We start from the raw sequence: 18,051 nt of genomic DNA on the forward strand, positions 1-18,051 counted from the left end.
TTACTGATACCTAACCGGTGGTGAGAATTACAAAAAATAAATAGCCCTCATTACGTTATCTTCAGATTGGTTTCAGAAATACCTGTGATTTACAATCCATTCCATACACCTGGGGTTGTTTCTGTGGCGTGGATTACTACAAATCCACAGAAATGTTGTCTGCCATGTACGAGAATGTCCATAAGCAGTGTCTGATGCACATGTGAGATCATCATCACCAGGACAAATATCCCCGCGATGATGATCACTCATGTTCCCACATAGCCGAAATGCTGCTCTTTTCCCTGCAAAAAATCTGCTGTGTCTAGCAGTTCAAGCTAAGTGGATGTGATTTCATGGAAACTCCTCTGGCCTTTAAAGACATTGTTGAACTGTGCGTTGTTTATTTTTTGTGCTTTTTCCCAACACACTTCTATGGGGAGCTTGAAAAAAAAAAGAATGTAAAAAAAACCTACTATTTTGTTTTTAAGCACAGAATCCAAGTTTTATTTTAAAAACTCAAAAACTCAGTCTCAAATAAAAACCAAAATGTTTTAGAATACTGTGGAAATGCATAAAAAATGCAATAATCAGAGTAGATTTCTCTAGGATATGTTTGTGCAGACATTTGCAGAATAAAAGCTGGATCTTCGCACCTGAAAACATGGCCAGAAGGATCACATTCCATGACCGCAATGACTGCAAGGATGGATCTTGAAAACTGAAAAAAATGACTCTTAAAATATATCATACAGTCAGCAAGATGCATTGGCTAACATTGGCATGCGCCAATGCGTCCTTAATAACATCAATGTTGTGATTCTGTGTAGAATTTTATTTCTGGCAATCCCAATTGCGCTTAACAAGATTTGCAGTACCGTGAATGCATGGAAAAATGTTGTAAGACTTCTTCTCGTGGAGAGGATATGGCTTTTTGCAGAGTTTGTAGAAATAAGGGCAGATTCAAATGAGTGCATTTCAGGCACATTCCTAGGCCAATGTTACAGATGTCAATTCTGAACACGTTGCAGATCCATTGACTCGAACTAAACACATCAAAGGCAAATATAATGCTGTCAGTTTGGGTCTTTAGATCCATGGTTGGGCCAAGACTTGAATTAGTCATGCGGGCACGGAAATGCGCTTCTGTTATCCATGTTTGAAAGGGAAGGGGAAACGTTTTGCATTGGAATGGGATCCAATTCCATTCTTGGCACTAAGTACATGATCATAATACGATGAGATGAGAATAAATATCATCATACAAAGCTCTGTACACACCTTCATGTTTGCAGGATATTTCAGAAGGACTTGAGGCACTAAATGAACATGAAGAAAGTCTTGTAGATATGAATGAATCTGATCAGGAAACAAGATATGACATCTCTTTCCAACCAGTTGGACAAGTCATGGCAAAAGAAAAAGGTAACATAGCATCTTATTAAAAGGAATATATCAGTAGGCTTTTGCTGTTTAATCTGAGAACAGCTGTCATAACTTGGGCATTCGATCCTGTGACCTGTTCCTGTGTGGTCGGTTCCTTTGTCTGTTGAGCTATTGCCCTTTCTACCCTGTCCAAATGCTGATCGTTTCTATTGCCTTTGTTTTCCTTTTTTGGTTTACTTTTCTCCAGGTGTTTCTCATTTTCCCGTTTTGGTTTGCCCTATCACTTCCTGGGTGGGGTTTTATAAGTTCACCCTTCATTGCACTTCCTTGCTGGCTATATTTCTTAATGGATGTGTATTTAGAAGTTCCAGCCCTTCAGCTAAGGGGTTTATCTTGCTTGGTAATCTCCAGCTGTATTCTTGTAGTGAGTCTGTTTCCTTTCCCTTCCAACACCTTTTCCATTTACCACTGGGAGGTTTTATCTGTTCCTTTTATTTTTGGTTCCCCTTAGCTTTCACTCTCTACCTTATATGAACGTGTTCTAGTTTCTCACCCTGGGTTTTTCTATCTTGCATTGTACTTTTCTTCCCCTTGTTGGCAGTGTATTGAGGGCTCCCTTCTGGTTCTTCAAGAGATACAAGAAACCCCTTGATGGCCTTTTAGGGAGTTAGGTACGAGGTGGTGTTTTTAGTTGTGCAGCTAAGGCCTTTCTAGTCTGTACAGGGACCATTTGCATGTAGGTGCCACATTTGCCATGCGTGAGTGTCTAAAATTCATAACAGCAGCATAATATAGGGAAAGAGAGCCTGATTCCTGTGATCTGTGTGCTGTAGTTCCAATACAATCAGTGTTTTATCAGCAGATTATCACTAGAGGACTAGGTTTCACATGTAGACCAATCAGGCAAATGTGTGTTATCCTGCCCCATCCACAGCAGCGTGTACACAGGAAGCTGCCTATCAGGGGTATGGGTATCTGCATCTATAACAGGGCAAACAAGAATTCTATCAAATCTACACCAAGCAGTCCAGTAAGTGATACATCACTGGAGTAACATAGTAACATAGTAACATAGTTAGTAAGGCCGAAAAAAGACATTTGTCCATCCAGTTCAGCCTATATTCCATCATAATAAATACCCAGATCTACGTCCTTCTACAGAACCTAATAATTGTATGATACAATATTGTTCTGCTCCAGGAAGTCAGACTCACTTCCCCGCTATCATGGTGCACTCAAATTACTTGGCAAAAACCTGCTGACAGATACTCTTTTATGAGCTATACTTATTAATACACTGGTCATATTTAACAAATGGCTTGTCTTTCTCCAACCTAGTAGGAGACATTACAGATAGCGATGATGATGATATCGTCATAGCACCGGAACCATTATTTCCTTATAAATCGGTATGTAATAAGAACCTTCTCTTACTATTCTTCCTTAAAGATAGCGTATAATAATATTATCTTGTATTATCATGATTCTGTACTTCACTCAGCCTTCATCCAGGATTCGGGTGGAGGTAGCTTCGCTAACTTTAGACCCATGCTCACATGTGGCGACTGATAAATCAGTAGAGAGAGTGTTTGTGGAGTTTCACTTTCCGGGTGTTCCCACTGAAGAAACAGAGACCCCTTTATCACTTCGCAAACCTATCCACGGTGAAGAGATATTCTACCATTTCAGCAAAGGTTAGGACAACATGGTGACGAATGTACATCTTAAAAACCCAAACATTAGATCTGAACACTTGGAAATCATTGCTATCGTTGCCTAAACTGAATGTCTTCTCTTCACAGTAATCCATCTTGATGGTGAAAATCATGCGGATCGTAGACGATTCCTCTATATGCTCCTATTGGGATCAGACACTGGAGAAAAAGTCAGGTGTGGGTCTTCATTTTTGCTTGTGCTGCATTGTGTTGTGTTTGGTCACTTTTTGTATGACTTTAGGCATGGGGTGTGTAAAACATGAAGGAAGCTCTTTAGATTTGGGTATTGGACCACACAGTACTTATGCAGCAGGTACCCCTTTCCTAGTTCTAACCTTCAAAAGGGGGCCGTGTGATACTGTAAAGTTTAAACATACTAAGATGATACTAAAATGAACATCTTCTGGTCTTTATTCCGATTAACGTCTACTGAGTTTCTTGGATGCCCAGAAGAACCTTTTATTTACTGCTGACCCATATGAATGTGCATGTACAGCGCCTTGCGAAACTATTCGGCCCCCTGGAACTTTTCAACCTTTTCCCACATATCATGCTTCAAACATAAAGATACCAAATGTAAATTTTTGGTGAAGAATCAACAACAAGTGGAACACAATTGTGAAGTTGAACAAAATGTATTGGTTATTTTAAATTTTTGTGGAAATTCAAAAACTGAAAAGTGGGACGTGCAGTATTATTCGGCCTCTTTACTTTCAGTGCAGCAAACTCACTCCAGAAGTTCATTGTGGATCTCTGAATGATGCAATGTTGTCCTAAATACCTAATGATCATAAATATAATCCACCTGTGTGTAATCAAGTCTCCGTATAAATGCACCTGCTCTGTGATAGTCTCAGGGTTCTGTTTGAAGCACAGAGAGCATCATGAAGACCAAGGAACACAACAGGCAGGTCTGTGATAATGTTGTGGAGAAGTTTAAAGCCGGATTTGGATACAAAATGATTTCCAAAACTTTAAACATCCCATGGAGCACTCTGCAAGCGATCATATTGAAATGGAAGGAGAATCATACCACTGCACATATACCAAGACCCGGCAGTCCCTCTAAACTTTCATCTCAAACAAGGAGAAGACTGATCAGAGGTGCAGCCAAGAGGCCCATGATCACTCTGGATGAACTGTAGAGATCTACAGCTGAGGTGGGACAGTCTGTCCATTGGACAACAATCAGTCGTACACTGCACAAATCTGGCCTTTATGGAAGAGTGGCAAGAAAAAAGCCATTTCTCAAAGATATCCATAAAAAGTGTTGTTTAAAGTTTGCAACAAGCCACCTGGGAGACACACCAAACATGTGGAAGAAGGTGCTCTGGTCAGATGAAACCAAAATCAAACTTTTTGACAACAATGGCAAACGATATGTTTGGTGTAAAAGCAACACAGCTCATCACCCTGAACACACCATCCCCACTGTCAAACATGGTTGTGGCAGCATCATGGTTTTGCCTGCTTTTCTTCAGCAGGGACAGGGAAGATGGTAAAAATTGATGGGAAGATGGATAGAGCCAAATACAGGATCAATCTTGAAGAAAACCTGTTGGAGTCTGCAAAAGATCTGAGACTGGGACGGAGATTTGTCTTCCAACAAGACAATGATCCCAAACATAAAGCAAAATCTACAATGGAATGGTTCACAAATAAATGTATCCAGGTGTTAGAATGGCCAAGTCAAAGTCCAGACCTCAATCCAATCGAGAATCTGTGGAAAGACCTGAAAACTGCTGTGCACAAACGATCTCTATCGAACCTCACTGAGCTCGAGCAGTTTGCCAAGGAAGGATGGGCAAGAATTTCAGTCTCTCGATGTACAAAACTGATAGAGACATACCCCAAGCGACTTCCAGCTGTAATCGCAGCAAAAGGTGGCGCAACAAAGTATTAAGTTAAAGGGGCCGAATAATATTGCATGCCCCCCTTTTCAGTTTTTGAATTTCCACAAAAATTTAAAATAACCAATAAATTTCATTCAACTACACAATTATGTTCCACTTGTTGTTGATTCTTCTCCAAAAATTTAAATTCAGTATCTTTTTTAAAATTCTTTTTAAGTTTAATATAACAGAGCATATAAACAGTACAATTAGGCAAATCATATAACAATACCAATGCTGAAGAACCCTAACCCTCCCAGTCCCACCCGAACTCTTCTCTGCGTGCACTTATTATTTGAGTTGTATTATGGAATTGGTGTATGACAAACTAATCGCTGCATTAGATACCAATGGGTATTCTCAAATTGAGCTGGTAGTTTTTCTTTAATCCCCAAAGGAAGAGATGGAATAAAGAGAGACCATGTATTTAGAAATTTCCGAACAATCTTTCCTTACTGGTCAACACATCCAACCAACCCATTTTGAAAAGGAACATAATCTTAGCGTGTATAAGGGATTGTGGTGGTATAGTCGGACTCAACCAGTGGTGAAATATGCTTTCCCTAGTTGCCAATGCCCAAATCGTGAAAGTAGCTTTAATATGTTTGGGTAATTTACGTTGGGTTTCTTCCAGAATATTAAAAATAGCCCACTGTGGTGTGAGTGAAAAGGTAATCCCACACATCTTCTGTAGCTCTGCATGTATGTTGCCCCACAACTTTTGTATTGTTGAACAACTGCACAAATGATGGTATATATCAGTGTTTCGTGTTTTACATTTAGAGCATGAACAAAGAGTTGGAGACATTTTAGATGGGATATATGGGGTAATATAGGCCCTGTGCAATATCAATAGAACCATATCCGTATAGCTACTGTATGCCAAGATCTTTCTTTGTGCTGCAGTGGCATCGAGAAAGTCACCTGCCTCCCCTTCCATGACCATCTTTTGCGTAATAAAGAGTAAATGCTACTTGTGGATGCCGGCTGTGAACTTGCATTCCTGAGAAAACCATCCATGCTATTCCTCCCATCCTCCACTTGACAAGCATTTTTGTATCAAACTACGCGCCTGGAGAAAGAGAAAAGGATTGTTATTAAACTGCGGGAAGCGTTGCGATGCTATATCAAAAGAGAGCACAGAAAATCTAAAGTCCATAAAATCTATTGATTGTGTGCATCCCTGATCTGCGAGAAATCCATAAGACGAAGGTGGAATGCCTTTTAAGAAACCAGGATTACCTAATAAGGGTTGAAATGGGGATAGCCCAGTACGTAGTTTCCAAAGTCTTCTACATCGCCTCCAAGTCAGTATTGTTTGCCACAGTGTCGAGTGTTCCTGGACCTCGGTCAAATGCAATATAGCTGGCAATGAGATATGTGAACATAATTGTTGTTCTAGTCTGATATTAGAGAAATGAGACACCCCGTATCCAGTCTATGGCGTATCTAAAATTAGCTGCCAAGTTATACCTGCCTATATCTGAGAAGTTAATTCTGCCCTCTGCCCTTATTGCCTGCAATTTTAATAGTCCTATGCGTGTCCTGCCCATATCACCCCAGATAAACTTCCGAAAAGCTGCGTTTAACAGTTTGAGATCTGCTCGGGATAGTAGTAAAGGAAGAGTCTGAAAAGCATACATCAATTTAGGAAACGCTATCATTTTAATCAGGTGGCATCGACCTGAAAGGATAATGTGAAATGCTTCCAAGAGTTTAGGAGACTGGTTATTGATGATGTAGCCTATAACTGATTCTATATAAAGTGGACGGGTCTGCTAGGAGCTGTATACCCAAGTATAGACTCTTAGCTCCAATGAAATAGGAATAACGGATCCCGCAATCTCCCCGATCTGAAGAGTGCTAAGGCCTCGGATTTGTTGTAATTGATTTTGAAGCCTGAACACTTGCCAAAATCTTTCAGAACCTCCATTATGGCTGGAACTGCCTGGGCTGGGTTAGCAATGAATAAAAGTATATCATCAGCAAAAGCTGAAATTTTTATTGAGGTAGCTCCGACCTTTATGCCATCGAATGCCATCGCATTCCATAGAGTTCTCAGTTGTGTGTCCAGCACCAAATCAAACAATAGGGGAGACGACGGGCAGCCCTGACATGTACTCCGTTTAATTTCAAAAGGACTCGACATGGTATTTTTTTGGACAGCCTGGACATGGGGTCTTTATAAATGGCTTTAACAGCATTGCAAAACCATGGGCCAAAATTTCTGAATGTTAGTAAATCATGCAGATAGTCCCAGGCTACCCTATCAAATGCCTTCTCGGCATCCAGGCTGACCACAATGGTTTTCATATGTCTATGCAATCTACTGTAAGATATGGCTCCCAATGCCATTCTAATGTTATATGTAATAGATTTACCATGTACCAGTTTGCTGGGGTGTAATCAAATTTGGAATTATTTTTAGGATTCTATCTGCCAAAATGTTTGTGAAAATCTTGAAATCAGAATTAAGTAATGAAATAGGTCTGTATCCCTCAACTTGCATTTGGTCTTTACCCGGTTTTCGAAGAACAATGACGACAGCTTCCTTAAACCGATCCGGGAGACAACCACTTTTGACTATATTATTATACAACTCACATAAATGGAATGCTACAGGGGTTCCCAAAATTTTATAATGTTCATTGCTGAACCCATCCAGGCCAGGGGCTTTTGATAATTATAGATTGTTGATAACCTGAAGAACCTCTGTGGGAGTAATAAGGGAGTTAACAGCCTTCCTTTCGTCCTCTGTGAGTGTGAGTGTCGGTGCTAAATTGTTTATTAGGAGCTAGATGGTGGCCCGATTGTAACGCATCAGGTATTCTAGAATATGTATGTAGTTTATTTATGAAGTTTTCAGAATAATGCAATTTATACACAGGATTCGGCCAGCCGCGACCAATTAGCAAAGCGTGGTTCAAATTACTCGCCAATTCATGGGCGGACTGGGCCTGTCGCTGATTGTTCGCGGCCGGGCGTGACCAATCAGTGAAGTCAGGGCCGGCTCCAGGTTTTTGAGGACCCCGGGCGAAAGAGTCTCAGTGGGCCCCCCTCTTTAACACATACCACGATTCATGATGCACAGATACAGCAGAGAAATATAGCACAGCCAAGTAGCGTATAACACAGCCCACGTAGTATATAACACAGCCACGCAGTATATAACACAGCCCACGTAGTATATTGCCCAGCCATGTAGTATATAGCACAGCCACATAGTATATTGCCCAGCCACATAGTATATAGCACAGCCCACGTAGTAAATATCAAAACAGCCCACATAGTATACTGCCCAGCCACTTAGTATATAGCACAGCCACGTAGTATATAACACAGCCCACGTATTATACAGCACAGCCATGTAGTATTTAGCACAGCCATGCAGAATAGAGCACAGCCACGTAGTATATAGCACAGCCCATGTAGTATATAGCACAGCCCACGTAGTATATAGCACAGGCCACGTAGTAAATAGCACAGACACGTAGTATATTGCCCAGCCACATAGTATATTGTCCACCAATGTAGTATATTGCCCAGCGACGTAGTATATTGCCCAGCCACGTAGTATATTGCCCAGCGACGTAGTATATTGCCCAGCCACATAGTATATTGCCCAGCCACGTAGTATATTGCCCAGCCACGTAGTATACTGCCAAGCCACGTATTATATTGCCCAGCAACGTAGTATATTGCCCAGCCATGTAGTGTATTGCCCAGCGACATAGTATATTGCCCAGCGACATAGTATTGCCCAGCCACATAGTATATTGCCCAGCCACATAGTATATTGCCCAGCGATGTAGTGTATTGCCCAGCCACGTAGTATATTGCCCAGCGACGTAGTATGTTGCCCAGCCACATAGTATATTGCCCAGCGACGTAGTATATTGCCCAGCCACGTAGCATATTGCCCAGCGATGTAGTATTTTGCCCAGCGACGTGGTATATTGCCCAGCGACGTAGTACATTGCCCAGCCACGTATTATATTGCCCAGCCACGTAGTATATTGCCCAGCCACGTAGTATATTGCCCAGCCACGTAGTATATTGCCCAGCCACGTAGTATATTGCCCAGCCACGTAGTATATTGCCCAGCCACGTAGTATATTGCCCAGCGACGTAGTATATTGCCCAGCCACGTAGTATATTGCCCAGCCACGTAGCATATTGCTCAGTCACGTAGCATATTGCCCAGCCACGTAGTATATAGCACAGATATGTAGTATATAACATATCCCACGCAGTATCTAACACAGCCCACGTAGTATATAGCAATGTAGGCACCATATATCTGTTAAAAAAAGAATTAAAATAAAAAATAGTGATATACTCACCCTCCATCGGCCCCCGGGTCCAGCCCAAGCGTTTACCGATGCTTCTCGCGATGCTCTGGTCCCAAGAGTGCATTGCAGTCTCGCGAGATGATGGCATAGCGGTCTCGTGAGACCGCTACGTCATCATCTTGCGAGACCGCAATGCATGGACCGGTCACTGGAGCGTCATGAGGAGCGAGAAAGGCCTGGGCTGGATCCGGAAGGTGAGTATATAATGATTTTTTATTTTTTTTATTATTTTTAACATTAGATTCCGCGCCAATGTCGCTGATTGGTCGTGCCGGCTGGGCACGACCAATCAGCGAAGCGTGATTTAAATCCGGCGCCAATGTCGCTGATTGTTCGCGCCGGCTGGCTGCGAGCAATCAGCAAAGCAGGATTTAAATCCCGCGGCAATGTTGCTGATTGCTCGCGCCGACCGGGCGCGAGCAATCAGCGAAGCGGGATTTAAATCAGCGCCAATGGCGCTGATTGGTCGTGCCGGCTGGGCACGAGCAATCAGCGAAGCAGGATTTAAATCCCACGCCAATGGCGCTGATTGGTCGCGCCCAATCAACGAAGCAGTGGGACTGGAACATCGCGAGCTGCAGGAAAAGCTGCTGCGGAGGCTACGGAAGGTGAGAATATCACAATTTCTTATTTTTTTTATTATTTTTAACATAGGCAGCATCAAAAGTAAAAAGTTCGTCACATAGGGTTAATAGCAGCGTTAACAGACTGAGTTACCCCGTGTTATGCCGCGGTGTAACGCAGTTGGTTTAACGGACTGCTACAACGCTATGTGGGCGGCAGGCGCTGACTGTGGGGGGGGGGAGTATAGAGGGGGCACTGAGTGCAGTGGAGTACGGAGCGGCCGGACTGTGCACGTCGCTCCCAAGAGTGCATTGTGGTCTCGCGAGATGTTGACATGTGGTCTTGCGAGACCGCTACGTCATCATCTCGCAAGACTGCAATGCATGGACCGGTCACCGGAGCGTCGCGAGGAGCGAGAAAGGCCTGGGCTGGATCCGGAAGGTGAGTATATAATGATTTTTTATTTTATTATTTTTAACATTAGATCTTTTTACTATTGATGCAGCATCAATAGTAAAAAGTTGGTCACAGAGGGTTAATAGCGGCGTTAACGGAGTGCGTTACACCGCGTTATGCCGTTAACACTGCGATTAACCCTGTGTGAGCGCTGACTGGAGGGGAGTAAGGAGCGGCCATTTTGCCGCCGGACTGTGCCCGTCGCTGATTGGTCGTGGCTGTTTTGTCATAAACAGCGACATCACCAAAGACAATCAATCTGAATCAGTATCCTTCAAGTGTTGCCAAGTTCTGGTTGCACTGGCTGGGGATCCCCCTAAAGAAATTTCAAGGCCTTTATCGGGTCGTCAAAGACCCAGTTTTTTCCTGACATACTGAAATGTGGGACCGTAGGGTACTGCAACCCAAAACGGATGTTTTTGTCCACCAGAATTTTGCAGACACTGTTGAAGGCCCAGCGCCTAGCTGCCAAAGTGGCCAAGTAGTCCTGGAAGAGAATTTTCTTGTTTTTGTAGAGCAGATTATTTCCCCCTGTATGCTGACAATATGAGTACTTTATCCTGAAAGTCAAGGACACTAAAGATGACCTGTCATGGTCTGTCTCCTCCTCCTCTTGGGGGTCCCAGCCTGTGGGCACTTTCAATGGCCATTGCTCCTGATGTAGGTAATATGTCCAGTGTTTTTGGCAGCCATTCTGATGTTATCTTGACCAGCTCAGAAGGAGGGATTGATTCTGGGAGGCCTATTATTCTTAAGTTGTTGTGGCGAGACCTATTTTCAAGGTCATCCACCTTGTCCAAGAGACCCGAGATATCTTTCTCTTTATTTTCTAGTTTTTCCTCAAGGGCCTAAAGGTACCGTCACACTAAGCGACACTGCAGCGATACCGACAACGATCCGGATCGCTGCAGCGTCGCTGTTTGGTCGCTGGAGAGCTGTCACACAGACCGCTCTCCAGCGACCAACGATGCCGGTAACCAGAGTAAACATCGGGTAACTAAGCGCAGGGTCGCGCTTAGTAACCCGATGTTTACCCTGGTTACCATCCTAAAAGTAAAAAAACAAACGCTACATACTTACCTACCGCTGTCTGTCACTGCTCTGCTTTCCGGCCGCTGTGCTCACAGCCAGACCAGAGAAGCAGAGCGCCGAGGACAGACAGCGGTAGGTAAGTATGTAGCGTTTGTTTTTTTACTTTTAGGATGGTAACCAGGGTAAACATCGGGTTACTAAGCGCGGCCCTGCGTTTAGTTACCCGATGTTTACCCTGGTTACCAGCGAAGACATCGCTGAATCGGTGTCACACACACCGATTCAGCGATGTCTACGGGGAGTCCAGCGACAAAATAAAGTTCTGGACTTTCTTCCCCGACCAGCGACAGCACAGCAGGGGCCTGATCGCTGCTGCCTGTCACACTGGACGATATCGCTAGCGAGGACGCTGCAACGTCACGGATCGCTAGCGATATCGTCTAGTGTGACGGTACCTTTAGTAACGTCCTCCAAATCTGAGATTCTCTGTTCAGTTTCTGCCATACGTGATCCCTGGGCATTAACTTGTGAACCAATCGTGTCCAGAGAAGTTTGGAAAGCTGCCAATCTATTATCTATTTCAGGCATTAAACGATCTATGATGACATTTGCAATGGACTGTGGGCTTTCACCAGCAGTGACATCAGGGGTTTTTGTTGTTGGAGAAGTGCTTATCTGATTACATGTAGAGCCTCTGCCAGTCTTGGTGTTCTTGCCAACAATTTTATCCATAATATTTCAGATGCTGGTAATAAGGAGTATAGAAGTCGGCAATGTCGCTTATATTTATTGATTGCATCAGTGTCTGAGTTTGTCAGTGTTTTAGGTGAATTCTAGATCTGTCTGCTGCCACCTGCAGTGCAGAACAAATATTGCCACCACTTCTCTGTAATAGTCACTAAGAGAATACAGCATCGGAGATATGTGGCTCCTCCCCCTTAATCTCCTTCCCGACTTTATCTGATACCCCCGGTCCCTTGCACCTCTACTCTTTCGGATGCTGTCCTGTGTTATTTTAAGAGCGAAGGAGATCATCCAAGCCTGGATCCACCACAACTAGGGTGTGCGTCTCCTAGCCAAGATGACGCCGACCCGCGCCCACCCTCCTTTCAGCTCCCACCGCCAGCAGCTAGAGACTGCGGCGATCGTCTCCTGTCTCAGCTCACCTTCCTCGGGTGACCGCCAGGTATGTGTCCTTCAAGCTGTGATGTGGTGTGCCTCCTTGTGCTTCGGGAGGCCGTGTGGAGTTCACCTCCCCCTCCGTCTCCCGCTTCTGGGGCCTGGCTGTGTGTGGCGCTGTGTGTGGCGCTGCCTGCGCCTAGTGACTCCGGGGTAACCGGAGAGTTGGATCCTCCGATGTGGATCCTTATTCGGGCTGTCCGGTGCCTCAGCATGGGTGACGGGGTCGGATTATTCACCTGCGGCCTGGGAGCTCTCTTACAAAGCGGCCATCATCAGGCTCTGCCTCCCGGAAGTCCAACATTTGGTATCTTTATGTTTGAAGTATGATATGTGGGAAAAGGTTGAAAAGTTCCAGGGGGCCAAATACTTTCGCAAGGCACAGTACTAGCATGACCCTGTAACAATGAAATGATATACAAGCAGACTTTTTTTTAATGTTGTTTGTGACCTCTGTGATTTGTAAAACTTTTTAGAAAATCCATTGCACAGGTATAAAGTGAACCAAGATCTAGTTGGAGGATAGGTTGCAATAAGTGGATATTTTTGTATATTAAAATAAATGAACTTTTTTTAATAGAAATGTTTTTCCTTTTATCTTTTCTGTCACTAGGCTAAAGTTTACAGTGGTGAGTGATCCAATGAATGAAGAAGATGACGAGTGTCGTGATTTAGGATATGCCTTTCTAGACTTGCAGAACCTCCTAAGAAGAGCTGTTGATCCAGCAGAAGAAACCCTACAGGGTGAGGAAATATCTAAGTGACTGCTTCTATGTAAGCTCTGAATTTCCTGCTTACTTTCACTGACCCATATTGGTTAGATTTAGTTATTAGGTTCAGTAACCAGTTGTGTCTGCTGCAGGTAGCCAACAATTTTATTTCTTACCACTAAAGGTTATGTGATAGGAGGTTAACATTCTATGCCAGAATAGGCACGCTCTGACTTCACTTCATTATCTTCAGGTACCTTAAAAAATTAATCTTCTGTGAATTTTGTATCTACAAGGTAAAAAAAATAAAGTGACAACAATACTATAGCCCAAAATTCTAATACCTGGTTCACATAGGGAAGCTATGGTGTGGTAGCTGCTAATGAAAACAGGTTGAAAAGTTTTAAAAAAAATATAAACTAATTTTGGACCTAGCAACAATATCAATTACACAAAACTGTACTGCATCAGATGTAATGCTCATCTATGTGATCTACAAGGGCTACTATACGTTAGGGCTACTATTGATGTACCACAAGCTTGGATTGGCTGTCCTTTTCCTAGGGTTAGAATAATATATTTGTCTTAATACATGTGCCTGATCCATGGGCAGCATGTATCAGACAGTGAATATACAATTTCAGCCAACTATGTTTAAAGCTAAAATGCTGCAGCGTTTCAGAGAAGAACATAGTTTATAGCTGCTAGGGATCAAACCTGACAAGAGACTAGTCGGACAGACTAGTCCCTGGCAGCTTCTCCCGGCCCGCTACCAATGACTGACAGATCTCTCCCTGGTGCTCTTCAGACCATTTGGGGGTATCACAACCATGGACCAGACCTCAATCACAGGAGAACAAAACTTTTACACTCCTTATCTATGAACTGCTTCAATATTTACGGCCACAAGTGTTTTCTCCCCATCCCACACGGATAATTCTTCTTCACGTCACTTGTCTTATCTATTGCATTATTCATGTGTCCTCTTGTGCATAAATATGCAACTCTTCAGATTTTGTGTTAGTCTATGCCTGATGAAGAGACCTGAGTAGTCTAGAAAGCTTATTATTCACTAGATGGTGGTCCGATTCTAACGCATCAGGTATTCTAGAATTTTTTTTTTTTTATTTATGAAGTTTTCAGAATAATGCAATTTATACACAGGACTCGGTCGGCTGGCCGCGACCAATTAGCGAAGCGTGGTTCAAATTGCACGCCAATTCGCGGGCGGACTGCGACTGTCGCTGATTGTTCGTGACCGGGCGTCACCAATCAGTGAAGCCAGGGCCGGCTCCAGGTTTTTGAGGGCCCCGGGCGAAAGAGTCTCAGTGGGCCCCCCACGTTAACACATACCACGATTCATGATGCACAGATACAGCAGAGAAATATAGCACAGCCAAGTAGCGTATAACACAGCCCATGTAATATATAACACAGTCACGTAGTATATAGCACAGCAACGTAGTATATAACACAGCCCACGTAGTATATAGCACAGCCACATAGTATATAGCACAGCCACGTAGTATATAGCACAGCCCATGTAGTATATTGCACAGCCAAGTAGTGTATAACACAGCCCACATAGTATATAACACAGCCCACATAGTATATAGCACAGCCACAAGACAGCAAAGCCAGCCACTAAATTTTAAAACTTAACATTTAATATGTATACTTCTAAAACAATATCTTATGTTTAAAATTATAATTAGGTGCTCATGCGTACCAGTGCACTAGACAAAAAATAGTTTGATCTCACCAAACGCCGTTTCTCTCCTTCTTATAGATTTCTGTGCTTTTCCAGAGCACGGCGTAGGGGAGAGACAAGTAAACCTTTTCCCCTCAAGGGGGAGACGAAGGGGAGGGGGTGGGGGTTGAAACCTATCTCCCCTGTCGTGCCCCGTGTATAAGTCTCCCGCCCTGACAAGGGCAGTTCCCAAGTTTGAGCCTGTTTAAATGAAGCCCATTGGAAAATATAGCCACCCTGGATAATGTATCGTCTTATACTTCCTTTTTTCTTCAAAGGAAGTATAAGACGATACATTATCCAGGGTGGCTATATTATACACGGGGCACGACAGGGGAGATAGGTTTCAACCCCCACCCCCTCCCCTTCGTCTCCCCCTTGAGGGGAAAAGGTTTACTTGTCTCTCCCCTACGCCGTGCTCTGGAAAAGCACAGAAATCTATAAGAAGGAAAGAAACGGCGTTTGGTGAGATCAAACTATTTTTTGTCTAGTGCACTGGTACGCATGAGCACCTAATTATAATTTTAAACATAAGATATTGTTTTAGAAGTATACATATTAAATGTTAAGTTTTAAAATTTAGTGGCTGGCTTTGCTGTCTTGTGTATTAATATTGGTCAGAGGCGTCTAGAACGTTACGTTTGGACTTTTGTTTTGCTAAAGTAATATATAGCACAGCCACATAATATATAGCACAGCCACGTAGTATATAGCACAGCCACGTAGTATATAGCACAGCCACGTAGTATATAGCACAGCCACGTAGTATATAGCACAGCCACGTAGCATATAGCACAGCCACGTAGCATATAGCACAGCCACGTAGCATATAGCACAGCCACGTAGTATATTGCACAGCCACGTAATATATTGCACAGCCACGTAGTATATAGCACAGCCACATAGTATATAGCACAGAGACGTAATATATCACAGCCACGCAGTATATAGCACAGCCACGTAGTATATAGCAGAGATGTAGTATATAACACAGCCCACGTAGGTTATAACACAGCCCACGTAGTATATAGCAATGTGGGCACAATATCCCTGTTAAAAAAAAGAATTAAAATAAAAAATAGTTATATACTCACCTTCTGTCGGCCCCCCGGATCCAGCCCAGGCGTTTACTGATGCTCCTCGCGACGCTCCGGTCCCAAGAGTGCATTGTGGTCTCACGAGATGATGACGTAGCGGTCTCGCGAGACCGCTACGTCATCATCTCGCGAGACCGCAATGCATGGACCGGTCACCGGAGCGTCGCAAGGAGCGGGAAAGGCGACGGAAGGTGAGAATATAATGATTTTTTTTATTTTTTACATTAGATCTTTTTACTATTGATGCTGCATAGGCAGCATAAATAGTAAAACGTAGGTCACACAGGGTTAATAGCAGCGTTAACGGACTGCGTTATACCGCGGCATAACGCGGTCCATTAATGCTGCGATTAACCCTGTGTGAGCATTTACTGGAGGGGAGTATGGAGCAGGCACTGACGGCAGGGGAGTAGGGAGCGGCCATTTTGCCGCCGGACTGTGCCCGTCGCTGATTGGTCGTGGCCGTTTTGCTGCGACCAATCAGCGACCTGGGATTTCTGTAACAGACAGACAGACAGAAAGACAGACGGAAGTGACCCTTAGACAATTATATAGTAGATTACCATTTTTTCAGTTAGCCATTAAAAGGTATAAACCACTGAGGATTCTCAAATCTTAATATTTTTCTATCTACTGGCTAAAACGCTACAAAGATATATGTTTTTCAGATCTCTGCCTATACAGTACATGCAGAAAAGGAGACACTTGTCAGTCACTGGCAGTGGTCAGGGAGAAGCAGCCGGGGCTCCACCTGTGAAACTAATTTTGTGTGTGGCTTGGTCCTTGTCTTTTAAAATGTTTTTCTCTCAAAAGCCGCAGTGTTCCAGAGGTAAACATACCTGGCTGAAATTACAGTCAGTGTCTGATACATGCTGTCTGAGGATCAGGCATGATTCAGCTGTCAGATTACCTTTAAGGTATTTTTATTTCATGTATTGCACTATATTTGGCTTGCATGAGAACTATTTTTTTTATTATTTTTTACTTTAATTGTGCAAAACAGAGTCACGGACTATATTATCCAATGCAGAGAAATGCAATAAAAAAAGGTATTCTGAGTGTTAAAAAATCTTTAACAGAAAAGAGTGAGCGTCAATGAATGCCTCTATACTGTCTTCTTTTCTTGCAGTTTTGGATATATCTGATCCGAGACAAATAATTGGGGCTCTGCGTGTAGTGATAGAAGCCAAAGAAGCAGCAAGGGTTGTCTACCGAGAAAGAAGAATGAAGTCTACATGCCGATCATCACCTTCGATGATAACAAGTCACATGCTCTGATCACTTATACAAATCGAATTCCATACAGAAGATCTAGCCAACATTATGTGAACAGGAGAATTGCTGACTTTAAAGCTAGGGATGCACAGCGATGTTTGCCCTGACAGCCGCAGCACGACCAAGGCTTGCTCGATGCTGCTGCTAAATCGCGGCAATATAGAAGGGAGTCGAAATGTGACACCTACAATACCGTCACAAGAAATTCAACTGAGTCTGACTTGCTTGCCGTGGTCACGGTAGTATAGGTGTCACTGTTATAGCACCATGTAAAGGGAGTGGTAGAACCACTGTGCCGTGGTCCGAGGAGAGCCTGGGGGGGCATAACTAGGTGAGCACCTGACTCTTCACTAGAACCCTTGATGGAGGGATTAGGCTTGGCTCCCGATGAACACCAGGTGCTACTCCAGGACAGACCACAGATGCACAGCAGCTGACCTACAAGGGACTGGTAGCAGGAACGGGCCATAGGGAGGGACAGCAGATGCAGGCAGGCACTGAAGGAACACAGGAACCACGGATACAGACGGGTCCAGCTGGTAGACAGATAGGCACTGGCAGATGCTGGCTGATCAATAGAGGCACTGGCAGGTGTAGGCTGGGCCAGCTTGTATATAGATGAGCACTGGCAAGTGAGGACTGGACCGGTTGGTATATAGATGAG

At 43.6% G+C, this 18,051-nt stretch overlaps 1 protein-coding gene across 1 annotated transcript in view; it reads left to right on the plus strand.

The window, feature by feature from the left end:
* The window catches only part of RPGRIP1 (RPGR interacting protein 1), a 104,163-nt gene extending 86,773 nt beyond the window's left edge, over positions 1–17,390 (plus strand). Inside the window, exons 21-26 of the mRNA XM_069755795.1 lie at positions 1,275–1,404; positions 2,704–2,774; positions 2,867–3,059; positions 3,168–3,255; positions 13,169–13,299; positions 17,242–17,390. Coding sequence (XP_069611896.1) covers positions 1,275–1,404; positions 2,704–2,774; positions 2,867–3,059; positions 3,168–3,255; positions 13,169–13,299; positions 17,242–17,390 — 762 coding nt within the window. The remainder of the gene's footprint in view (positions 1–1,274; positions 1,405–2,703; positions 2,775–2,866; positions 3,060–3,167; positions 3,256–13,168; positions 13,300–17,241) is intronic.
* Positions 17,391–18,051: the final 661 nt, after the last annotated feature.

Source organism: Ranitomeya imitator, chromosome 1 (genome assembly GCF_032444005.1).
Source record: "Ranitomeya imitator isolate aRanImi1 chromosome 1, aRanImi1.pri, whole genome shotgun sequence".
NCBI lineage: Eukaryota > Metazoa > Chordata > Amphibia > Anura > Dendrobatidae > Ranitomeya > Ranitomeya imitator.